The sequence below is a fragment of the Salmo trutta genome, chromosome 20 (genome assembly GCF_901001165.1).
Source record: "Salmo trutta chromosome 20, fSalTru1.1, whole genome shotgun sequence".
Taxonomy (NCBI): domain Eukaryota; kingdom Metazoa; phylum Chordata; class Actinopteri; order Salmoniformes; family Salmonidae; genus Salmo; species Salmo trutta.
In genome coordinates, this window is record NC_042976.1 from 22,220,603 (window position 1) to 22,247,316 (window position 26,714).

The window sequence follows — 26,714 nt, forward strand, 5'->3', positions numbered from 1 at the left end:
TTCCCTTGGGGAAAATGCAGTGCATTTAATCAACTGTTGCCCCACCAACATTTCTCCTATTTACTGAGTCACCTTGTAATAGCCTTGTAATAGCAGTGAGATGAGTCATTCAAACAGGTTGCTGAAAATGTTATGATGGCAATTTCTACAGTAGCTATTCCTTCAGGTCCTAGAATATATACTTTGGTCTTTGATGTTCATTTGGATGTAAAACTGGATTTACAGTTTGTGTTCAATATGTAAGCAGCCACAGGAAGACACATCCACAATAACAGAAAACGCTCTCTCGCTCTCTCAACCCATATGAATAACCTACCCATAATAACCCTTGCCTTTGGACCCACTATTAAGGGGTGTGAATGTGTGGGCTCAATGAAAATCCAATGACCTTTGTAATGTCTACAACACTGTACAGTACACTAATGGTAGGAAAAGGAAGTGGCATTCTCCCAACCATAGGGTCACACTATTAAGAAACAGATTATGTTCGCCTTGGTTTGTATTGACACTTTTCTAGTACCACATTTACCTTTGATTCACAATCATTCCCTTATCAAATTTACCAACTCCTGCAGTTTCTAACACCCAAATAATTTAACAATTAACTGTAGTGTTTCTCACATCTATCCCATTATCTCCACAGCTGTAGAAACATTTATATCTACTTTTTAAAATAGTAAACCTATCATTATGAGGACCATTTCATTCAGTTCTTATGTCATATGTTGTACATTCATGTTCTCCCAACATAGTTTCATTTAAGACACTTCTACCCCTGGTACTACCTAAGGCAATTCTACATTCTATGTTGCACAAAGAGATATAGTATTTTCTCTGAATACATTGAACATTTTCCACCTAACACATTCTTCAAAAGATGCAAGTTCAGGTACTATTAAAAGATCAGACAAATGTGATTTGCTAGACAAAATGCTATTGTCCATCCTATGTTTAGTTGCTGCTTACTGAGCCCACTTATACACGCCATTTGTTATTGCTTTTCAAAATGTTTGATGAATGTTTGATTCTGGGGTAGTTTCTTCATTGTAGCTACCCCAGTTGGTAACAGATGTCCAGATTCTCTGCATCAACCCACTTTCTTGTGGTTTTGCTATTGTCTTAGTTGGTGTACTAGTCTCTAGCGGGAGGTGATTTTACAATTTCTTGTAAGTTTGTCGCTGTTGCTGTCAAGACCATTCTACCATTCTTCATCTGTCCTGGTTCACTGTCTATTAGAAAGACCATGTGAGGACAGAGAAGTTGATAAGAAAGTCTCCTTTCCACTCTCCTGTCGTTGTTTCTCCGTCCCCTTGGACAGCACCTCTGTCAGGGGTATCTGCCAGAGTAGGTATATAATCAGGAGCAACAGGCATGTCACTCCTCCCCATCCCTGGACTCTCTGGATTTTCAGGAGATAGTGTCTGTCTGCTGTTGGAAGTTGCTCCACCTCTTCTTCGGCTCCTGCCTGGCTCCTCGATCTCCTCTGCTCCCTTTCCCTTTGGACACCCACCTGATGTATCAGCATCCTCTGTGTCTTCATGGCCTGGTGGTTGTCTCCTCCTTTCCGACAGGACTTTGGTACAGTGGTTTATACGGTACCACGTGTTTCTTCCTTTCACCTGGACAGCAGTTAACCTGTTTAGGATAGGGGGCAGTATTTTCACGGCCGGATAAAAAACGTACCCGATTTAATCTGGTTATTACTCCTGCCCAGAAACTAGAATATGCATATAATTATTTTATTTGGATAGAAAACACCCTAAAGTTTCTAAAACTGTTTGAATGGTGTCTGTGAGTATAACAGAACTCATATGGCAGGCCAAAACCTGAGAAGATTGCATTCAGGAAGTGCCCTCTGACCATTTCTTGGCCTTCTATAGCCTCTTTATGGAAAATAGAGGATCTCTGCTGTAACGTGACATTTTCTAAGGCTCCCATAAGCTCTCAGAAGGCGCCAGAACGGGGAATGATGACTCTGCAGTCCCTGGGCGAAAAACAGTAGGGCTTTTGGAAAGTGGTCGTTCTGAGAACAATGACATGGGTGCGCGCGTGCATGTGAAGACTCCATTTTCTATTTTCAGTGTTTGAACGAAAACAAGGTCTCCCGGTCGGAATATTATCGCTATTTTACGAGAAAAATCGCATAAAAATTGATTTTAAACAGTGTTTGACATGCTTCGAAGTACGGTAATGGAATATTTTTACATTTTTTGTCACAATACGCGCCGGCGCGTCACCCTTCGGATAGTGTCTTGAACGCAAGAACAAAACGCAGCTATTTGGATACAACTATGGATTATTTGGAACCAAAACAACATTGGGTGTTGAAGTAGAAGTCCTGGGAGTGCATTCTGACGAAGAACAGCAAAGGTAATCCAATTTTCCTTATAGTAAATCTGAGTTTGGTGAGGGCCAAACTTTGTGGGTGTCAAAATAGCTAGCCATGATGGTGGGTGTCAAAATAGCTAGCCATGATGGCTGGGCTATCTACTCAGAATATTGCAAAATGTGCTTTCACCAAAAAGCTATTTTAAAATCGGACACCGTGATTGCATAAAGGAGCTCTGTATCTATAATTCTTAAAATAATTGTTATGTTTTTTGTGAACGTTTATCGTGAGTAATTTAGTAAATTCACCGGAAGTTTTCGGTGGGTATGCTAGTTCTGAACGTCACATGCTAATGTAAAAAGCTGTTTTTTGATATAAATATGAACTTGATTGAACAAAACATGCATGTATTGTATAACAATGTCCTAGGATTGTCATCTGGTGAAGATCATCAAAGGTTAGTGCTGCATTTAGCTGTGGTTTTGGTTTTTGTGACATTATATGCTAGCTTGAAAAATGTGTGTGATTATTTCTGGCTGGGTACTCTCCTGACATAATCTAATGTTTTGCTTTCGTTGTAAAGCCTTTTTGAAATCGGACAATGTGGTTAGATAAAGGAGAGTCTTGTCTTTAAAATGGTGTAAAATAGTCATATGTTTGAAAAATTGAAGTTTTGGGATTTCTGAGGTGTTTGTAATTCGCTCCACGCTCTATCATTGGATATTGGCGAGGCGTTCCGCTAGCGGCACATCTAGATGTAAGAGGTTTTAACGTTGTTCGAGCCTCCTTGTAGGGACCCTCCCTCCTTGGCTCATTCCTTTCTTCCGGAACACTCGGACCTGGTCACTTTGGATCACCAGACGTGGAACCTCTGGTCCTGGTTCAGGTTTCTGCCTTTTTTCTGTGAGGCATTCAAACTTAGAGACTTATGGCCTCTGTTTTATGATCATACCATACATCCACTTATTTCCATCACTCATCATACACCAACTAACATTCCAGCTGAAGCTGGCGACCCCTCTCCTTCTGGTTCCTAAGCATAAGACTTGGAAAGTGGAAAAACAAAAACACAACATTATTGATAATGTGATATGTCATGCATAAATATATTAATGAAAACTGAAATCTGAGACCATGACAATTCCCACTCTCTCTTCACCTGACTCTATGCCTCCAGGATACTTTTCTGCTGGAATCCACAAAAATAAAAACCTTAAAAAGCTTCCTCATGCTTTCACCCAGTCTTCCCCTTTCGGCCCCAGGTTCTGAGAGGTGTTCCCAAATCATGTCATTTTCACTGTTTCCCGTCCGCTCCATTTCAACTGATAGGCATGTGCATATTCATAATCAACATTATATCTTCTTGAAGTAATTCAACACTGTATATGCTTTCACATTAATGCTTTCAACATGTTGTTTAGAACACAATTACCCTAACATCCATCCTTTTTCATATGATGCATTAACCAATAAAATAAGTAGGTCCCAAACCCAACCCATCTATATGTCTACAGTGGAATCTAGTCTCTCTCTCTCTCTCTCTCTCTGCGTCCTCTGTCATAGAGTTTTCAAGCTCACCCATTATTCAGCTGGGACTTACTTCTTGTGAGAATTATGCACCCACCGAAGAGAGACATGACGATCTTTACCACTGCAGGTGCTGTAAGAAGTATACCCCCAGCCTGGTGTACCTTGATGTACACTCAATCTCCAGAATTCAGCCCATGCCCTTGGTTATTTCTGGCTTCTTATGTGCTGCTTTTCTCCTGTGGACATACACACTAACACATGGGTTATTTCCTGACAACAGACTTTCTTCTTATGTCAAGATCACTACTTTGTAATATTTAAATAACAGCCCTATTTAAACATTGTCTCAAATAACTCGCCTCCTACCACAGATATACTTATACATAATGATAGCCAAATTATGGTTCCTATAGCAACTGCTGTAAGAATAACATGTAATCAGTCAAGTGTCTTCCAGTTGGAAGACTATCCAACCTCTTAAAAATCCAAGTCATAAGTTTCTTAAACTTTTACCATAGTGTTAAATGTCACCACTATCACTTTTACTCTTACCATAATCTAGGTATGTGTAATGTTCAATTTACTCAGAATTGTCCCTATATTTTACACATCCAGCTGTCCTTTCTCTTCTGTGAGTTATCTTCCTCTAATATACATTGTCTCTGGAAATAACACCCCTCTACTACCATAACCCTCATTTATGAGCCCCTCAGATCCCCAATGCAGTCACAGTTCTTCTAACCCATAACACATCATTTACTACTTCTATTTCCTTCCACTGTTTGATACATACCAAAACATTCTCAAATCATTTTTTGTCAATTTATAACATTCCCTCCTCAGGAACAATAAACACACTTATGTTCCTTAAAACAAAAATAAATTGACCAGACAAGAAAAGAGAAAATTAAAATATAATAACTGCATATTTTTTAACAAATCACCACTACTCAGAATGTAACTAAACCTGGGAAACATGTCCATCTGTTTCGTTCTATGCCCATGTTATGTTGGTCTCCTTCTCCATCCCTGGGTGTTATCGCAAATCAGACTATTAACCTTTTATGTCATTTATTATATCAATACAATTTAACATTACATTTCTAATGACATAATAAAACACAAGAAACAAAAACCTTTAATCTAATCTTTTGTAAGTTCTGTCAACCTCCCTGTCTCAGGATTTAGTTTCCAGAGCTTGCCTAGGCCTAGTAAATTTAAACAGTTCTATATCCAAATCATAACTAAAACGTTTATAAATTGTCCAACCCAAAAACAGAATAACATACCCTTCTATAGGCAGACTGAACAAAGACCATAACTCCAGGGAGCTGATCATTTCCCCTATGAACACATGATTCAATAACAATATGTTAAATAAAAAAATACAATTATTTGAGTAACTAGTCAATTCACGATTACACCTCTTCATAATTTTCATATTAGAAATAAGACTTTCAAAGTAATTGTACACTTTGAATAGAGACTGGTGTTTCTTAGTCATTTTATATTTAAATCCCACCTGTTCCAATAATTTCTAGTGAAGTTGATCAGTCTTCACGGGAATTTTTTAGGATTCAGGGCATTTGACGCCATTAAATGTTTCCTCTCCCTTCTCTGTCCCTGTCCTTCAGAAACCATTTGGACACATTTCAAAACATTTCCATCTTCCTGTATACCCAGTTTAAAACTGAATTGTAAAAGGTCCATCCAAATTAAAACCCAGAGGCCCTTTCCAGTAATCTTATCATTTTAACTTGTGTAATTAGTTTAGTATAATACAAAATTATTGGTTAACCACTGTAGAACCTTCAAAAAGTTGATGTCTTATCATCTTGTTAGTCAATACGTAATTCCTTCTACTCGTATTACTAGACACTGTACCACATAATGGAAACAGTTTATAATGTCCAGAATACATAACTTTCCTGCTCAAATTTACTAGTGTTATCTAACTATAAAACCAAACAATAGTCATGTTTATTTGTACCTTTATTTCTAACATCGCACTAGTTGCTTGCTTGCAACCGCAAGTTATTTTATTTTTTATTATTTTTACAATCTCAAGGTTCAATTTACTCATCATATATCCTTGTATTGAAACCTTTGTTTTCAATTTACTAAAATATCGCGTCATTTGAGTGCTATAAAGACATAATATATTATCATTCACATACTGTCAACACTCATTAAACATCCTTTAGTTTAAGATTAACCTGTAAAGCACCAAATGTAGAAAATACATCAGCCAATTCTTATGTCACTTTAATACATTTATTTTGAATACCGAAACAAAGACTACGTTTTTCTTGAGTCACATGGTTCTCAAAACCCCAAATATGTCGTATTGAACAGGGTTGAACCAAACTTTCTGAATCATTAGTTCATACTACTTTTCCCATTTGGCAGTCAAACACCCAAGCTAACGTTTAACTGTGCTGCTTGCAATAATTCCAATGATGTTACTTCCCTGATGTTTACTGACACTGGCAATATTCAATCAGACATTTGTAAACTAATCCGTTATTCTGCACTCTGGTATATCCATACTAGTGCTTTTGACATCCCACCAAAATAGCCTGAACAACATTACCAAGCACCCCATTTTACACTATCCCTTCTCAAAATAAATCCACTAACGCATATTCTTTCCCGGTATGGTGTGTACTTGCTGGTAGGTCAAGAACACACAGGAACCGGCCTCACTTATCCGGAACTCCATTTATAGCCTAATCCAGATACTTTTACTCTTAAAACAGCCGACTATCACTAACTGCTTTTCCCAGTATCGCAGTCTCCAAGGACATTTCCGACAAGAGAAAATGAAAACCCCTTCTGGAAAAGAAAGTGTACAATTCGTTAGTATTCACAATGTTACCTTTTAATCAGCAAGCCAATAGTATTACTTATATACTGAACATTATAATTATAATTCCACTATCCTTACTCCAATCATTAAATGTTTGTTTCAATCCTCCACTATGTTCATAAACCAACTAAAACATTTTAAAAGTTGAATTTGGCGATCCCAATGCTGACGTTTAACCCAATTACTTCTTTAACTAGACAAACATTTCCTCACACTCTTGATTCCATTCTATAAGTGTCTTAGCACTTTCTGAGAATGACGGCATAATATGTCTAACAAAACTGAAAACCCCTTACGTTTTCCTGAGCATGCGCGGAGTGCTTAGCCATGCCACAGAACGCATAGTTTCTACCTGATCCCGGGTTATGTCTTGCCCTCAGAAATTGAAAACCTCAAATATGTTACATTTTGCTTTGCCTGTTCCTCCAATTAATTTACAAAGGTGGTGATCTCTCATATAACTTTATTTTCCGTCGTTTGACGACAATAACAAATCATTCTCGATTTTATCACCACAGAAACGATTGTTTCAAAGCAAAATGATACCAAGTGGGGCTATTTGTAAATCCCATCGGTACTCTACTAGAAGTTAGGTAAAACGTGATCTAATACGCCTTCCATAGAAACTGTAATCTCTATGAACCACTCATTGATCGATCAGAGATCATACACTGCTATGTGAAAGTTCCATTCTTACTAACCTCAAAACGATTAGTTGTTGCTCTTTTGAAAAGGATGCAAACTCTCGTATAACTGCATTTCCTGCTACTGCACTAGGTTCCAGTGTCTCCCTACACACATTCTTCCCACATTCTTCCCATAGTCCCATATCTAAAACGTCTGCGAGGCGAGCAGAGTCATATCTGGCCCCCCATCGTAATGTATTTTCTGATGATAGAATGCTGATTTCAAAACACTGGCAAGTTGAGCTTCTTATTCTGGTTTTATGTGATTGTTTCAATTCATACCTGCCTCTTTTTTTTATTGTATTTTATTTATCCAGTTTACCGGGTAATGTTGCCCTACATTATCCAGTTTGCTCTTTCACATTCAAACCGAATTGGTGGAATTATTGTGCGCTTCTCTCATCGACTCCATGGCTTTACTAAATTCCATTACTTTAACTTTATTACATCCTATTTAACACATTTTTCTGTCTAATTCAGCTGTTTATAATATCTACACTTACTTATCTCTTTATATTGTGGCAAACCTCTTCAAAGTTAGGAGCGTTTGTCACAAATTAAGTGGGAAACTGTCACCAAAGTAAAAAAAAACCTCCTTACAATCCGGTCTCTGGTTTTATCGATAACAAGGTGTCCACCCAGTATGTGCCCATGAGCTAGATCCAGTACTGTCTTCCTGTACCGGGTGGGGACCAACAACTGTTCCACCACATCAACCCCTATTTTTGAGACTCTGTACACCAAACCATTTTTCATGATGAAGTGGGGAAAACTATTAGGCATCATCCCATCATTTATGGGAGTACCATCTACGACCTGCATGTCTGCTCTGGCTTGCTGCAGGGTTGGATCCTGGTGTTGGGCCATCCCGAAATTAGTCATGGACCCTGCCAGGTCTGCTGGTTCTAGATAGTCATCCTCTGGATTCAGATCGACCCCAGCCCCACTAGTACTGGGCTGTTCATTATCAACGAGGTTTGCCACTTCATCCTCATCCTCCCCTACTAGTACCTGTGAGGTTGGCCCCTGGGAGACCTCTTTTCTTGGCCTTGGTTGAAGGCCCCATGCTTCTTCCTGCTTGGTCAGGGTTGTTGGCTTCTCAAATATGCTGTTCTTTTGGCCCTAACTTTGCAAAGTTAGCAAAGTATCTACCCAATATTACATCATATGGCATCTTTGGGACAACGCCGACCTCATAATCCAGCAGACCGTCCTCTGTATGCTCACTAATGCTGTGGGGTACAGACGGGTATCCCCATGAATGCACGTAACACTGATATCCTGACTTGTATCCAGTTTATGAGTCAGCACTAGGTTTGCAACGACCAGGGTTAGCATACTGCCGGAATCCAGTAGTGCTTCAACCTCTTTCCCTTCAACCTTCACCCTGCACATATGTTTGTTTCTTGATCTTTCAAGTACAGTGGTTACCACAGGACATGCATACCATATCTCATCTTCTTTTTCACCGAGGTTACATTGCATTGGTTCTTCTTTAATAGGGCAGTAGGCTGCAATATGTCCCGGTCGATTACAATTGTAACAGATAATACGGTTTCAGGGGGAGACCTCCTCGACCCCCAGTCCCGGTTTCCGTCTTTTTCCTTAGTGTCTCGGCCCGATTCTGATTCTATCCTCATGGCCCCACGCTGCTCTCCTCCCCCTCCGCCTGTTGGGACAGTCTTACCCTGTCCGCTGGTTCGCCCAGGCCTGGGGAATGGGAATCTTTCCTCCTGCACCTGCTCAGCTGTTCCTGCCGTACAATACCGTTCAACCAGGCCCACGAGATGGTCGGCGGAAAGTACCTCGTTCTGGCCAACCCATTGTTGCACTTCTTGGGGTAAACCTCGCTGAAACTGGTTGAGTACGATGGTCTCGATGACCTCGGCGGACGAACGGGTCTCCGGTCGCAACCATTTCCGTGCCAGGTGAATCAAGTCGAACATCTGTGTTCGGGGGGGTTGTCCCGGTCTGTAGGACCACTGGTGGAAGCGGTGTGCCCTCACGGTATCGGTCACTCCCAGTCTAGTCAGAATCTCTCCCTTTAGTTTATCGTAATCCTGTGCATCCTTCAACTCCAGGTCGAAATATGCTTTTTGAGCGTCCCCTGCCAGGTATGGTGCCAGAAGCCCTGCCCATTCTTCTTTCGGCCACTTCTCCCTCTCTGCCGTCCTTTCAAAGGTGGTAAGATATGCTTCCACATCATCCTGCGCTGTCATTTTTTTTTGTTGAAGAAAATGATTGGCCCACCTTTGGGTATTTGCAGCTGGTAACTGAGCCCCAATTTGGTCCGCTAGCCCCTTTAGGCCTTCTCTTAACTCCCGGGTGTTTCTCTCTTGCTCTTCTCTGAGCAGCTGGTTGGTGCGGTGCTGGACCTGTAACGTGTCCTGATACATTCGCATTGCATCCTGATGAGCTATTTGTTGAGCTCTAGTTGCCTCTTGTTGGGCGGCCACCGCTTGTAATACTCATTTTCCTGAAAAAACTGTCTTAACCAAACAAAGCCACAAAGAAAAACCTGACTCCCCTTTGGAGTGCTAACTAAAAAAAAAATGTTCCTACCTAACCAGCGGTATGGTTAATCCAGTGCCCACATTCTCCACCACGTGTGGCAAACCTCTTCAAAGTTAGGAGCGTTTGTCACAAATTAAGTGGGAAACTGTCACCAAAGTCAGCCCAGAATGAAAGTTATTTCGAACATGACAGTACCTGTGTGTTTGTTTCTCTGTCCTGGTCCACCCAGGCTGCAGGTAAGGTCAAGGATAGCAGGGTTCGGTACACAAATCTGGTTCTCGGTAGGTCCAGGTCTAAACGCCAACAGGTAAGTCCAAAACAGTCCAGCTCGTACACAGTAAATCCAGCCAATGTAGATTGTCTCTTTCTCTATGGTTCATAGATCCTTCCCGCCCTCTCTCTCTCTTCCTGGTTTTTCTTGACCCTTTATCTGTGGGTCTGCTCCACCATCTGAGGGTTCCCCTTGCTTCTGGGAATTGTAGTTTTGGCAGTCGGCAATTTTGTGATCTGTAGTTCTGATCGGGGTGGCCATTTTAGTGATCGGGCAGAGCCCGTTTATTAGTTCTGCCCTCACATATCTGCCATTTATCACTCGACCCCCTTCTTTGCCACAATATTTATTCACTTATGATATTCTATCCTACTATTACTTATATTCCTAATTTATCCTATCTATTCTCAGCGCTAGTTCCTATTTCACTGAGTTTCTCCAGGCCCACTCTTTCTGCTAGTGTCTAACTTTACGCTTCTGTCCTCCCCCCAGGCTGTAACTTCTTAAGGGTCCTGCAGCTACAATGTTACCCACTATTTTCCTCCTACCGTCCTTCACGGTGCTGTAATATCTCTAGTATATACTACAGACTATACCATGGTACTTTTCTTTATGTATTTGCTGTCATTATTTACTCTAGATAGCCTGAGTTTATTGTAACCATATAGTATATATTTTGCTTATCTGTATGTTTTATCTTCTCACTTCACACACCGTATATACGATGTGTCTTGTTTAATACTTTTTACCACAAGTTCTATGCATTCCAGAATAGTTATTTAACACATGTATTATGTTAATGTGTTATCTTTACATAGTTCCTTTTAATCAATACCTATTGATTTATTATTTCTTCTTCCTAGTACACTCTAGACACACCCTTCTCATATTACACTCGATCAACTGTCACAGAGAGGTTTGCCCATTCCTTCCCCTTGTCTAGTTGGCACACACACACACCAGTATATACTATATTTAACTGCAGTCTTTAGCTTCTCTGATACACTTCCGCAGACACAGAGAAGCTTTTATTCTACAGGATTTTATGGTATGACGGAAGTCCTGCCTAATCGGGTCAGTTTCCCTTCCTATCCTATTCACGTTCATACACAATATGATGGAAATTCTGCCTAAACGGGTCAGTCTTCCTTCACATCCTATTCACGTTCATACACACTGCGTTTTACCTAAAACGACCCATTTTAGCCTAATCTGATACACTTCCTCAACACAGAAGACATTATTCTACAGGATTTTACGATATGACGGAAATTCTGCCTAAACGGGACAGTTTCCCTTCATATCTCACTCACCCCCTCCCTGCTATACTCTGTTCCTCAGAGCAGCAACGAGGTATGGCCTACTGATTTACCGACCCCGTTAGCTAGACGGAGCGTTTTATCTGTAGGATCTGTTTTGCAGTTGAACCTCGCCTAATCGGGTCGACTTTTTCCTGCTCCCTAACTATTCACCCAGGCCGACCCCCATCCCAGGGTGGTCTCGTGAACTTTCTACCTACTTATTTATTTGTTTTGACCATATGGGCAGGCAGCAGCAGCCCCATACCAGGCCAGGCCTACCGCTCACCACACATTTAGTCCTCACAAATGCATACATTTAACAGCCCCCAAAATTCATGTATGCATGCAGTTTTATTGAATTCAAAAGCTCTAAGTATTACTGTTTTTTTAGGAATTTAAAGAGAGACCTACGTGACGTCCCCTCCGCTGAGACAGAATCCCTGAATCAATCTACACAAACATTTCAACTGCGTAAGAACAAGCTTACCTGATAGGTTTGGGCGGCCACCCGTTTGTGAGATTGTCCAGAGAAACTGTCACCAGCCAAGAACGCCACTGTCCGAGGTCCCTTCGATCTCCTGGCTAGCTCGCCAAATATGTAGTGGAAAATTGTCTTAAGAATATAATACTCTTACAAGAACTTATGAATTCAATTTAGGCTTTAATACAAAGTAGCAAAAGCCGAGGTGGTCCGCGGAGCATCTAACTTCCCTGAGCATCGGCTCTGCTTTTATGCACATACAGCATATGGGTACATCCCCTTAGCCCTTCCACTACCATTGTCTTCCAACCCGAGTTTCTTGCTTGTTTACGCCTGATGACACACACATCTGTTCCGGTTTGGATTACAATAGTGGCAGAACCCCCTATCTCATACAACAAATAATACATTTATTGCATATGGTTCACATGTTGGTCAATTTGCCACCATCCTTCCTCCTGCTTCCTCCTGACATTGGTACATCAGAAGGCACAAATGTATCTATGTTCTCAGCTAATGCAATCTTTGGCATGACATCCTACTCAGAGATGGCAATTGTATTGCATGCCCCCACCTCTCTATCCGGCCAATGTACTCATTGTTTACATTAGTGGCTCAGCATATCAGCTGCCCCTAGTAGCCCCCTAGCTCTCTATCCAGTCAATGTACTCATTGTCCTTGCTACTTCGTGCTATTCAATTATGTTTCTTCAGCATAGCAGCTGCATCTAGCTTCTTTACATTAACTCCCACACTGTCCACACAAAGGAAGAAAGTAACGCAGGTACTCTGAAGATTCCTCCCCGTCTCGCTGGTTGGACTTCACCTTGATGTGCTCTGTCAGTTCTGTCACATAGCTGTAGAAGGCGGTGTTGAGGACAAAATGAACCCAGATTTACTAACATGCAGTATAGTGCTGAGCGATTAGTGCTTTTTGAGGTCGGTTCGGTTGTTGGAGATGAAATGAACCCAGACATACAACACTACACTATATTTCTTTATAGGCCTGCTGAAGGATACTGTAGTTTCTCCAGTGCGTTGTTGTCGATGGTTCCCAGGCTGTTGTACACCAGAGTACTGCTGAGCAGGATAGCCAAGGAAAATATCCAGTTGTCATTCTTCTCATCACCCTGCAGACACAACAGAAGGAACACATTGGTACTCTGTTCATACTAGAGTGAAATTAAGTCAGTAACTAAATGTCAACTCCATACGCCGTTTTATGGACTCCCTACCTAAATAAAGGTCAAAGCTGGAATCCTTAATTGAAACATTAACCAAGCCCCACCCTGCCTCAGTTTTGGTTAAAAAAAAGCTAACAAAAAAAATCTGAGGGATGGGCCTGGAGAAATGTAACCACTCAAATTCATAGACTGAGCTATGGGTGTGTCACGATCGTCGTAAGAACATTCAGACCAAAGCGCAGCGTGAAATCAATTCGACATTTTATTTGAAGTGAACCGCACAAAAAAAACAATAAAGAACAAACGAAACGTGACGTTCTGGAGTGCTCACAGGCAACTACACAAAAACAAAACAAGATCCCACAAAACACAGTGGGGAAATGGCTGCCTAAATATGATCCCCAATCAGAGACAACATTAAACGGCTGCCTCTGATTGGGAACCATACCAGGCCAACATAGAAAGAAATAAAAACATCCTAGATTATCCACCCTAGTCACACCCCGACCTAACCAACATAGAGAATAAAAGGCTCTCTATGGTCAGGGCATGACAGTATCCCCCCCAAAGGTGCAGACTCCGGCCGCAAAATCTGACTCTATAGGGAAGGGTCCGGATGGGCATCTAGCGTCGGTGGCAGCTCCGGTGCGGGACTTTGCCCCCGCCCAGACCACGGGTCCGGCCATAGAGCCGGGTAGAACGCCGTGCCCAGACTGGGCCTCGGCGCAGAGGAGGACCCCAGCCATGGAGCTGGGTTGAACGCCGCACCAGGACTGCGCACCGGCGCCGAGGAAGGCTCCGGCCCTGGAGCGGGACTGGATGCCTTGCCTGGACATCGGCGCAGAGGAAGGCTCCTGCCATGGAGCGGGACTGGACGCCGTGCCTGGACTGGGCACCGGCGCAGAGGAAGGCTCCGGCCTTGGAGCTGGACTGGACGCCGTTCCTGGACTGGGCACCGGCGCAAAGGAGGGCTCCGGCCTGTGGACCGTCATAGGAGATTCCGGACTGTGGACCGTCGCAGGAGGTTCCGGACTGTGGACCGTCGCCGGAAGCTCCGTACTGTGGACCGTCGCCGGAAGCTCCGGGCTGTGGACCGTCGCCGGACGCTCCGGGCTGTGGACCGTCGCCGGACGCTCCGGGCTGGGGACCGTCGCCGGACGCTCCGGGCTGGGGACCGTCGCCGGACGCTCCGGGCTGGGGACCGTCGCCGGACGCTCCGGGCTGGGGACCGTCGCCGGACGCTCCGGACTGGGGACCTTTGCCGGAAGCCTAGTGCGTGGAGCCGGTACAGGTGGCACCGGACTGGTGACACGCACTTCAGTGCGAGTGCAGGGAGCAGGCACAGGACTTGCCGGACTGGGGAGGCGCACTGGAGGCCTGATGCGTGGGACCGGCACAGGTTGCACCGGACTGGTGACACGCACTTCAGTGCAAGTGCAGGGAGCAGGCACAGGACTTGCCGGACTGGGGAGGCGCACTGGAGGCCGGATGACGTGGGACCGGCACAGGTTGCACCGGACTGGTGACACGCACTTCAGGGTGAGTGCAGGGAGCAGGCACAGGACTTGCCGGACTGGGGAGGCACACTGGAGGCCTGATGCGTGGGACCGGCACAGGTTGCACCGGACTGGTGACACGCTCTTCAGGGCGAGTGCGAGGAGCTGGTACAAGACGTACTGGCCTGTGGAGGCGCACTGGAGACCTGGTGCGTAGGGCCGGAACAAATTGTACCGGAACGATGACACACTTCGTACAGCGAGTGCGGGGAGCTGGCCCAGGACGTACTGGGCTGTGGAGGCGCACTGGAGACCTGGTGCGTAGAGCCGGCACACATGGTACTGGACAAATGATACGCTCCTCAAGGCGAGTGCGGAGAGCTGGCACAGGACGTATAGGGCTGTGGAGGCGTACTGGAGACCTGGTGCGTGGAGCCGGCACAGTTTTTACCAGACTGCTAGCACGCTCCTCAGGACAAGTACGGAGAGCTGACTCAGGTGGCATCAAACAGATAACACGCTCCTTAGGGCGAATGTCGTGCATTATACACCAACATAACAACTCTCATTTCTTTCTCCTCCAATTTCTCCATCAACTCACTGACGGTCTCTGACTCTCTCCGTTCACTCTCCTCCAATTTCTCCCTCTTCTCCCAGATTGGCTCTGGTTCGCTCCTCAGCTCCGCCAACCACCCCGTGTGCCCCCCCCAAAAAAAAAAATATTTTGGGGCTGTCCTTTGGGCTTTCATTGTGGCCGCAAACCCCGGCGTCGTTGCTGTCCTTCCTTCTCTCCTTGCGTCTGCCGCCAAGGAAGGCGATCCTGTCCTGCCAGAATTTCCTCCCAAGTCCAGGATCCTTTCCCATCCAAAATCTCTTCCCAAGTCCAGTATACTCTCTCCTCCTGGGCACGCTGCTTGGTCCTGTTGTGGTGGGATCTTCTGTCACGATAGTTGTAAGAACATTCTGACCAAAGCGCAGCGTGAAATCGATTCAACATTTTATTTGACGTGAACCACACAAAAAAAACAAAGAACAAACGAAACGTGACGTTCTGGAGTGCTCACAGGCAACTACACAAAAACAAAACAAGATTCCATGGCTGCCTAAATATGATCCCCAATCAGAGACAACTATAAACTGCTGCCTCTGATTGGGAACCATACTAGGCCAACATAGAAATAAAACAACCTAGATTACCCACCCTCGTCACACCCCGACCTAACCAACATAGAGAATAAAAGGCTCTCTATGCATTCACTACTGTAAGTCGCTCTGGATAAGAGCGTCTGCTAAATGACTAAAATGTAATGTAAAATGTCAGGGCGTAACAGGGTGCAATGACACACTATCCGTGACATCATAATTGTAGTTAACCATGATGTTATACAGTGTTTAATTACATTTACAAACATTGGAGTAAAACAAGCCTATAACTAAGCTCATGGGTCATTATTTATTTGTTATACTCTTTAGAATCAATTGGTATATATCATATAGAGGTCGACCGATTAATTAGGGCCGATTTCAAGTTTTCATAACAATCGGTAATCGGTATTTTTGGCCACCGATTTGCGTTTTTTTTTTATTTATTTTTTTACACCTTTATTTAACTAGGCAAGTCAGATTAAGATCACATTCTTATTTACAATGACGGCCGAGAAACGGGGGTTAACTGCCTTGTTCAGGGGGGATTCGTTTTTGCAACCTTCGGTTACCAGTCCAATGCTCTAACCACCTGCCTTACATTGCACTCCACAAGGATTAACAGGCTGACTACCTGTAACGCGAGGGCAGCAAGAAGCAAAGGTAAGTTGCTAGCTAGCATTGGACTTATAAAAACTATCAATCTTAACATAATCACTAGTTAACTACACATGGTTGATGATATTACTAGTTTATCTAACGTGTCCTGCGTTGCATATGATCGATGCGGTGCCTGATAATTTTCATTGAATCACAGCCTACTTCGACAAACAGGTGTTATTTAACAAGCGCATTTGCGAAAAAAGTACTGTCGTTACACCAATGTACCTAACCATAAACATCAATGCCTAACAGGAATATTTAGACCTAGTCACCCGTTAGATAAAATACGGAACGGTTCCATATGTCACTGCAAGAAAAAAACTTTTGTTTTCAAGATGATAGTTTACAGATTCAACCATATTAATGACCCAAGGCTCGTATTTCTGTATGTTTATTATATTATAATTAAGTCTATGATTTGATAGAGCAGTCTGACTGAGCGGTGGTAGGCAGCAGCAGGCTCGTAAGCATTAATTCAAACAGCCCTTCGCTGTGCTTCAACCATTGCGCTGTTTATGACTTCAACCTGGGTGGGTATAATTTGTGGAACGTTTCAACGGGAATCTATTCCAAAAACTTCGTAAATAACAAGGTTTCCAAAAAACAACGCATACAAAGTTGTATAGCGGCAGAATAAGATACCGGGTAGGGAGTGGTCTATTTCATTGCATTTTTCACTCATCACGTTTATTCCGAAAAATGTCTGTCTGCCTATGGACAAACATTAAGAATAAGCTACGTGGTGAGTTGATGCCTATTCGGCAGCTAGTTAGCTAGGTTTGTATGCGTTGCTACTTTGTATGCGTTGTTGGTTAGCAACCTTTTACTTTAAGTTTTTTGGAACAGATTCCTGTTGGAACGTTCCATAAATTATACCCACCCCTTCAAGCCTGTCAACTCCCAAGATTAGGCTGGTGTAACCGATGTGAAATGGCTAGCTAGTTAGCCAGGTGCACGCTAATAGCGTTTCAAACGTCACTCGCTCTGAGACTTGGAGTAGTTTTTTCCCCTTTCCTCTGCATGGGTAACACTGCTTCGAGGGTGGCTGATGTCAATGTGTTCCTGGTTTGAGCCCAGGTAGGAGCGAGGAGAGGGACGGAAGCTATACTGTTACACTGGCAATACTAAAGTGCCTATAAGAACATCCAATAGTCAAAGGTATATGAAATACAAATCGTATAGAGAGAAATAGTCCTATATTTCCTATAATAATATACTGCTCAAAAAAATAAAGGGAACACTTAAACAACACATCCTAGATCTGAATGAAAGAAATAATCTTATTAAATACTTTTTTCTTTACATAGTTGAATGTGCTGACAACAAAATCACACAAAAATAATCAATGGAAATCCAATTTATCACACTCAAAATTAAAGTGGAAAACCACACTACAGGCTGATCCAACTTTGATGTAATTTCCTTAAAACAAGTCAAAATGAGGCTCAGTAGTGTGTGTGGCCTCCACGTGCCTGTATGACCTCCCTACAACGCCTGGGCATGCTCCTGATGAGGTGGCGGATGGTCTCCTGAGGGATCTCCTCCCAGACCTGGACTAAAGCATCCGCCAACTCCTGGACAGTCTGTGGTGCAACGTGGCGTTGGTGGATGGAGAGAGACATGATATCCCAGATGTGCTCAATTGGATTCAGGTCTGGGGAACGGGCGGGCCAGTCCATAGCATCAATGCCTTCCTCTTGCAGGAACTGCTGACACACTCCAGCCACATGAGGTCTAGCATTGTCTTGCATTAGGAGGAACCCAGGGCCAACCGCACCAGCATATGGTCTCACAAGGGGTCTGAGGATCTCATCTCGGTACCTAATGGCAGTCAGGCTACCTCTGGCGCGCACATGGAGGGCTGTGCGGCCCCCCAAAGAAATGCCACCCCACACCATGACTGACCCACCGCCAAACCGGTCATGCTGGAGGATGTTGCAGGCAGCAGAATGTTCTCCACGGCGTCTCCAGACTCTGTCACGTCTGTCACGTGCTCAGTGTGAACCTGCTTTCATCTGTGAAGAGCACAGGGCGCCAGTGGTGAATTTGCCAATCTTGGTGTTCTCTGGCAAATGCCAAACGTCCTGCACGGTGTTGGGCTGTAAGCACAACCCCCACCTGTGGACGTCGGGCCCTCATACCACCCTCATGGAGTCTGTTTCTGACCGTTTGAGCAGACACATGCACATTTGTGGCCTGCCTGAGGTCATTTTGCAGGGCTCTGGCAGTGCTTCTCCTGCTCCTCCTTGCACAAAGGCGGAGGTAGCGGTCCTGCTGCTGGGTTGTTGCCCTCCTACGGCCTCCTCCACGTCTCCTGATGTACTGGCCTGTCTCCTGGTAGCGCCTCCATGCTCTGGACACTACGCTGACAGACACAGCAAACCTTCTTGCCACAGCTCGCATTGATGTGCCATCCTGGATGAGCTGCACTACCTGAGCCACTTGTGTGGGTTGTAGACTCCGTCTCATGCTACCACTAGAGTGAAAGCACCGCCAGCATTAAAAAGTGACCAAAACATCAGCCAGGAAGCATAGGAACTGAGAAGTGGTCTGTGGTCCCCACCTGCAGAACCACTCCTTTATTGGGGGTGTCTTGCTAATTGCCTATAATTTCCACCTGTTGTCTATTCCATTTGCACAACAGCATGTGAAATGTATTGTCAATCAGTGTTGCTTCCTAAGTGGACAGTTTGATTTCACAGAAGTGTGATTGACTTGGAGTTACATTGTGTTGTTTAAGTGTTCCCTTTATTTTTTTGAGCAGTGTATAATAACTACAACCTAAAACTTCTTACCTGGGAATATTGAAGACTCATGTTAAAAGGAACCACTAGCTTTCATATGTTCCCATGTTCTGAGCAAGGAACTTAAACATTAGCTTTCTTACATGGCACATATTGCACTTTTACTTTCTTCTCCAACACTTTGTTTTTGCATTATTTAAACCAAATTGAACATGTTTCATTATTTATTTGAGGCTAAATTGATTTTATTGATGTATTATATTAAGTTAAAATAAGTGTTCATTCAGTATTGTTGTAATTGTCATTATAAAAAAGAAAATTTAAAAAAACGTCCGATTAATCGGTAGCGACTTTTTTGGTCCTCCAATAATCGGTATCGGCGTTGAAAAATCATAATCGGTCGACCTCTAATATCATACATTTATAAGTCAGACATTATATACAGTTGATGACATCAGCTATCAGTACTACACACAGTTTATTGAGATAACATGGGATTTTACCCATAACAATCTTATATTCTGTCATCTAAACAATCTGAGCCATAAAAGGTTTTTGACAGAGAGTGAACTTTGACCTCCCACCTTCTCCACGTCCCCCAGCCCCTCTGTATCCAGCAGCACCAGGGTGTGGTCTCTTTTTCAGGGTGAGGCACACACTACATCCAGATGCCCTTAGTTTTGGACTGGATGGTGGCTCCCAGGGCAAAACCTTGAGGACAGAGGATAAAAACGGTTCTTAGGATGGAATCTGTAAAGAGGCAGCAGGATGTAAAGTGTTTACTCAAGGCAGCTGGTTTTCAGATGAACCATTTTGTCTAATTATACTGTATATCATACTGACAGACTGAAAGTGAAACTAGCAGCCAGTGCAAAATGGCACACTTATCTACACAACCCACCTAGAACAAATGTGGCCGGAACAAAATGTTTTTTTTATGTTTGCTCTGCTGTCTGGTTGTACGTTATGGTGTAAAACTGAAAGAGAAACTGTAGTTTCCACAATGCAATAACAGGGTGTTGTCACGACTTCCGCCGAAGTCAGCTCCTCTCCTTGTTCGGGCGGCGTTCGGCGATCGACGTCACCGGCTTTCTAGCCATCGCCGCTCCATTTTTCATATTTCCATTTGTTTTGTCTTGTTCCATACACACCTGGTTTTCATTCCCTAATCACACTGCATGTATTTAATCCTCTGTTCCCCTACATGTCTTTGTGTGAAATTGTTGTATGTTATGTGGGTATTTACCACGTGCCTGATTTTTGTTCATGTTCCGTGTTTTGGGCACGTTTATTGTATTCTGTGCTGTCGTTTTGGAACGGAATAAAAGTGCACCTGTTACTACACGCTACTCTCCTGCACCTGACTTCGCCTCCCTTACACACCCGTAACAGGTGTGTCGAATTTCCAATTTTGGAGAGAAAAAAAACATCAAATCATAATGTGGTCAGAACAGGACAAATTAGTACTTTGGTGTATCCTATCTGTCTCTCTAACTCTGAATGACAAATGCAGTACATCTTCTGTACATAAGTTAACACTTTGTTTCACATTTCTATTACCCTATCTTTATGAGAAATAATGATATTATACATAATCATTCCTTATCCATATAACAGTGTTAAGGTCATGCATATTGTTATGTACACTGAACAAAAATACATGAAACAATTTCAAAGATTTTACTGAGTTACAGTTCAAATAAGGAAATCAGAAAATAAAACATAAAAAATAGGGGGGTAGATCAGAAAACCCGTCAGTATCTGGTGTGACCATCATTTGCCTCATGCAGCGTGACATATCCCCTTCGCATAGAGTTGATCAGGCTGTTGATTGTTGTGTGAGGAATGTTGTCCCATTCTTCTTCAATGGCTGTGCGAAGTTGCTGGATATTGGTGGGAACTGGAACATGATGTCGAACACGTTGATCCAGAGCATCCCAAAAATTCTCAATGAGTGACATGTCTGGTGACTATGCAGGCCATGTAAGAACTGGGACATTTTCAGGAATTGTGTACAGATCCTTGCGACATGGGGCCCTGCATTATAATGCGGAAACATGAGGTGATGGCGGCGGATGAATGGCGCGACAATGGACCTCAGGATCTCGTCACAGTATCGTTGTCAGTAGCTTATGCCTGCCCATACCATAATGCCATTGAAGGTGAGCATTTGCCCACTGAAGTCGGTTAAGACACCAAACTGCAGTCAGGACAAGACCATGGCGAGGATGACGAACACGCAGATGAGCTTCCTTGAGACGGTTTCTGACCGTTTGTGCAGAAATTCTTCAGTTGAGCAAACCCACAGTTTCATCTGCTGCCCAGGTGGCTGGTCTCAGACGATCCAGCTGGTGAAGAAGCCAAATATATAAACTCAGCAAAAAAAGAAACGTCCTCTCACTGTCAACTGCATTTATTTTCAGCAAACTTAACATGTGTAAATATTTGTATGAACTTAACAAAATTCAACAACTGAGTAATAAACTGAACAAGTTCCACAGACATGTGACTAACAGAAATAGAATAATGTGTCCCTGAACAAAAGGTGGGGGGGGGTCAAAATCAAAAGTAACAGTCAGTATCAGGTGTGGCCTCCAGCTGCATTAAGTACTGCAGTGCATCTCCTCCTCATGGACTGCACCAGATTTGCCAGTTCTTGCTGTGAGATGTTACCCCACTCTTCCACCAAGGCACCTGCAAGTTCCCGGACATTTCTGGGGGGAATGGCCCTAGCCCTCACACTCCGATCCAACAGGTCCCAGACGTGCTCAATGGGATTGAGATCCGGGCTCTTCGCTGGCCATGGCAGAACATTCCTGTCTTGCAGGAAATCACGCACAGAACGAGCAATATGGCTGGTGGCATTGTCATGCTGGAGGATCATGTCAGGATGAGCCTGCAGGAAGGGTACCACATGAGGGAGGAGGATGTCTTCCCTGTAACACACAGTGTTGACATTGCCTGCAATGACAACAAGCTCAGTCCGATGATGCTGTGACACACCGCCCCAGACCATGACGGACCCTCCACCTCCAAATCGATCCTGCTCCAGAGTACAGGCCTCGGTGTAACACTCATTCCTTCGACTATAAACACAAATCCGACCATCACCCCTGGTGAGACAAAACCGCGACTCGTCAGTGAATAGCATTTTTTGCGGCGCAGCCAGAGTCGCCCGCCTGTCCGGCGCAGCCAGAGTCGCCCGCCTGTCCGGCGCAGCCAGAGTCGCCCGCCTGTCCGGCGCAGCCAGAGTCGCCCGCCTGTCCGTGCATCCCGCTCCTGAGCCACCTCCGTAGGGGGGAGGATTGGGAAGGTGGGGGGGTGGGGTGTAGCACAAGAACCGCCGTTGACGGTGGCCACCCTCCCTTCCCTCCCTTTTAGTTTGGGGTTGTTTTTGTGTTTTTTTTTGTTTGAGGTGCATTTCGGGGTCTGCACCTTTGGGGGGTACTGTCACGTCCTGACCAGTAAAAGGGGTTATTGTAGTTTGGTCAGGGTGTGGCAGGGGGTGTTTTTCTGTGTGTTTTGGGGCATTCTATGTCCTTTTTCTATGTTTTTGTATTTCTTTGTGTTGGCCTGGTATGGCTCTCAATCAGGGACAGCTGTACATCATTGTCGCTGATTGGGAGTCATACTTAGGTAGCCTGTTTTCCTTTGGGTTTTGTGGGTGGTTAATTTCTGTTTAGTGTGTTAGGATACCTGACAGGACTGTTTGGCTGTCGTTTGTTTTTTCTTTGAAGTGCCTTTTTTCATCCAAAATAAAAGATTAACAAATTCCACACTGCACCTTGGATCTCTTCTTCCAAAAACAGCCGTTACATTATGGTAGAGAAGTTAACATTAAATTCTCTGGCAACAGCTCGGGTGGACAATCTTGAAGTCAGCATGTCAATTGCACTTTCCCTCAAAACTTGAGACATCTGTGGCATTGTGTTGTGAGACAGAACTGAACATTTTAGAGTGGCTTTTTATTGTCCCCAGCACAAGGTGCACTGGTGTAATGATCATGCGGTTTAATCAGCTTCTTGATATGCCACACCTGTCAGGTGGATGGATTATCTTGGCAAATAAGAAATACTCACTAACAGAGATGTAAGCAAATTTCTGCACAGCATTTCAGAGAAATAAGCTTTTTGTGTATATAGAAAATGTCTAGGATCTTTTATTTTAGGCTCATGAAACTTGATCGGAACATAGATTTAAAAAATGCTTTAGTGGATGTGCTTACCTTTCCTCTCCCCAGCCAGCTTGTTCATGAGGTAGGACTTGCCGGTGCGGTACAGCCCGACCACCGACACCACTACCACATGCTGGTCAATCTGGTCCAGGATGTCCAGTGCACTGCGGACCACACGCAGCTTCCCATCACTGTCGTTCTCTATCAGACATACTGGTTCCTTCATGGGTACTGTCTGGCCTGACATGATGCTGACCTATAGAAACGAAGGCAAGGACACGCATATTAACTTTTGATTGAGTAGGACACTGTGTGTGTGTGTGTGTGTGTGTGTGTGTGTGTGTGTGTGTGTGTGTGTGTGTGTGTGTGTGTGTGTGTGTGTGTGCAGTACCAGTCAAAAGTTTGGACACACCTACTCATTCAAGGGTTTTCCTTTATTTTTCCTATTTTCTACAATGTAGAATAATAGTGAAGACATCAACACTTTGAAATAACACACATGGAATCATGTAGTAATCAAAAAAGTGTTAAACATTTTTTTATATATATTTGAGATTCTTCAAAGTAGCCACACTTTGCCTTGATGACAGCTTTGCACACTCTTGGCATTCTCTCAACCAGCTTCAACTGAAATGCTTTTCCAACATTCTTGAAGGAGTTCCTACATATGCTGAGCACTTGTTGGCTGCTTTTCCTTCACTTTGCAGTCCAACTCATCCCAAACCATCTCAATTGGGTTGACGTCGGGTGATTGTGGATGCCAGGTCATCTGATAAAGCACTCCATCACCCTCCATCTTGGTCAAATAGCCCTTACATGGTAGAGAGGTGAACATTCAATTCTCAACATCCACTAAAGCATTGGGGTCGTAACCAAAAGTTTGCTGGACCGAGCTGACAAGGTACAAATATGTTGTTCTGCCCCTGAACAAGGCAGTTAACCCACTGTTCCCCGGTAGGCCATAATTGTAAATAAGATTGTGTTCTTAACTGACTTGCCTAGTAAAATGAAGGTTAAATTTAAAAATATATCTAGATTTTAAAAATACACAGTCATTGTCCTGTGGGAAAACAAATGATAGTCCCACTAAGCGCAAAGCAGATAGGATGGTGTATCGCTGAAGAATTCTGTGGTAGCCATGCTGGTTATTGTGCCTTGAATTCTAAATAAATCACTGACAGTGTTACCAGCAAAGCACCCCCACACCACCTCCTCCATGCTTCACGGTGGGAACTACACATGCGGAGATTGTCTGTTCACCTACTCTGTGTCTCACAAAGACACGGCGGTTGGAACAAAAAATCTCACATTTGGACTCATCAGACCAAATGACAGATTTCCACCAGTCTAATGTCCATTGCTCGTGTTTCTTGGCACAAGCAAGTCTCTTCTTCTTATTGGTGTCCTTTAGTAGTGGTTTCTTCGACCATGAAGCCTTGATTTACGCAGTCTCCTCTGAACAGTTGATGTTGAGATGTGTCTGTCACTTGACCTCTGTGAAACATTTATTTAGGCTACAATTTCTGAGGCTGGTAACTCCAATGAACTTATCCTCTGCAGCAGAGGTAACTCTGGGTCTTCCATTCCTGTGGCGGTCCTCATGAGAGCCAGTTTCATCATAGTGCTTGATGGTTTTTGAGACTGCACTTGAAGAAACTTTCAAAGTTCTTAAAATGTTCTGTACTGACTGACTTTTTTGTCTTAATGTAATGATGGACTGTCGTTTCTCTTTGCTTATTTGAGCTGTTCTTGCCATAATATGGACTTTGTCTTTTACCAAATAGTGCTATATTCTGTATACCACCCCAACCTTGTCACAACACAACTGATTGGCTCAAATGCATTAAGAAGGAAAGAAATTCCACAAATTAACTTTTAACAAGGCACACATGTTAATTGAAATGCATTCCAGGTGACTACCTTATGAAGCTGGTTGAGAGAATGCCAAGAGTGTGCAAAGCTGTCGTCAAGGCAAAGGGTGGCAACTTTGAAGACACTCAAATATAAAATATATTTTGATTTGTTTAACAATTTTTTTGGTTACTACATGATTCCATATGTGTTATTTTATAGTTTTGATGTCTTCACTATTATTCTACCATGTAGAAAATAGTACAATTAAAGAAAAACCTTGGAATGAATAGGTGTGTCCAAACAGCAGACAACAGGAAAAGTACGTTCAAATTCAAAGACAGGAGAGGAGTCTTCCACTCTGATTCGTAGAGGCTATTCCATGAATAGACTCCATGAATAGTTCTGAATGTGCTTGCATGTACAGGCGTGGTTATCCAATCAATTAATTTACCGCAAATGTTTTGTTGTAAAAATATTTTTTCACCAGCCAACATTAAACCTGTCATTTTGCAAATCAATAGCTATATATCATATAGTAAAAAAGCCCACATTTAGAAGTGAAAGAGAGTTTAGGCTTACCTCGGCAACACTATACCGTACAGTGAGCTTGTTGTTCAGTCTGTTGTCCGCGTTTGCATGGCAAAAGAGATCGGTTGTGATATTGAAACTGAAAGTGTTTCTCTTACGTTAACAATTAAGCTTCCGGGAAAGCACGACGTTTCCCCCCAAAAACTCTGCTGCAGTGAAACATGACCTGACAAATACCGCGTTCAAGTGCTGGTAGGTACTAGGAACTCAGAAAAGTTCGACTTACTAATGGTATGAACGCGATATGTGTATAACCAACACGTAGAACTACAACCAGTTAGCAAGTCGACCATAACCGAGTTTTCTTGTTCCAACTAGCACTAGAACGAATCACTATTCCTATCTGGAACAAAAGACAGATAATTGGCTCAATAACGCCATTAAAACAATTATTTTTTAATTTTTTTAATTAAAAGTCGGATGCGTCAGTTCCATATCTTATTTGACTGGTGAAAATAATTGATGAAACATAGTCTAGACAACTTTCACTTTCTGTATCTGCAGACAAATAGGTACAACTAGTTACAACAGCCACAACGTCATAAACCTCATCTATTTCCATAATTTCCATTCTTAAAATATAATTTTAAACCTAACCTTTAACCACACTGTTAACGTTATGTCTAGCCCTAACCTTAAATTAAGACCAAAAAGCAAACATTTTTGTTTTCATTCATTTTTATGATTACAGACAATTTTGACTTTGTGGCTGTGGTAACTAGTTGAAACCCCCTTGAAATAGGTACTCGAGATTGCGACATCCTCTGCAATTTTACAGTTGGTTTGGAGCAGGCTTTTGGAGAGGTCGTTTATGTGAGTAGGCTACTATCGACTAATGCTTTTCCATAGCAGGAAAACAGTTACATGTCTGAAGACTAATTTCGTAAT

General features: G+C 43.2%; 2 protein-coding genes across 7 annotated transcripts in view; one reads left to right on the forward strand and one right to left on the reverse strand.

The window, feature by feature from the left end:
• Positions 1–25,944, reverse strand: LOC115155703 (guanylate-binding protein 1-like). 5 transcript variants are annotated; one of them, XR_003868110.1, is made up of 7 exons: positions 25,818–25,944; positions 23,436–23,635; positions 19,795–19,921; positions 13,001–13,110; positions 11,988–12,837; positions 3,930–6,694; positions 1–1,635 (listed from the first exon to the last, which is right to left on the reverse strand). XR_003868110.1 is itself a non-coding variant. In XM_029702600.1 (3 exons), exons 2-3 carry the CDS (start codon positions 23,629–23,631, stop codon positions 19,869–19,871), a joined length of 249 nt encoding a protein of 82 aa, XP_029558460.1. In that variant the 5' UTR covers positions 23,632–23,635; positions 25,818–25,944; the 3' UTR covers positions 19,670–19,868. The 5 variants fall into 5 exon arrangements, 1 of the variants encoding a protein (XP_029558460.1); XR_003868112.1 differs by lacking the exon at positions 1–1,635 and having other exon boundaries at positions 3,225–6,694; positions 11,988–12,082; XR_003868109.1 differs by lacking the exon at positions 1–1,635 and having other exon boundaries at positions 3,225–6,694.
• The window catches only part of LOC115155702 (guanylate-binding protein 1-like), a 7,843-nt gene continuing 7,034 nt past the window's right edge, over positions 25,906–26,714 (forward strand). For both annotated transcript variants that reach the window (XM_029702598.1, XM_029702599.1), the window contains exons 1-2: positions 25,906–26,018; positions 26,569–26,639. The gene's annotated coding sequence lies outside the window, so the exon portion shown is untranslated. The remainder of the gene's footprint in view (positions 26,019–26,568; positions 26,640–26,714) is intronic.

What these genes read in the sequence shown, in the direction of transcription:
- LOC115155703 (XM_029702600.1), bottom strand. Translation starts at nt 23,631, where the DNA reads ATGTCAGGCCAGACAGTACCCATGAAGGAACCAGTATGTCTGATAGAG. An exon ending in GCTGGCTGGGGAGAGGAAAG is followed by an intron (nt 19,922 to 23,435) that starts GTAAGCACATCC and finishes TCTGTCCTCAAG; the next exon opens with GTTTTGCCCTGGGAGCCACC.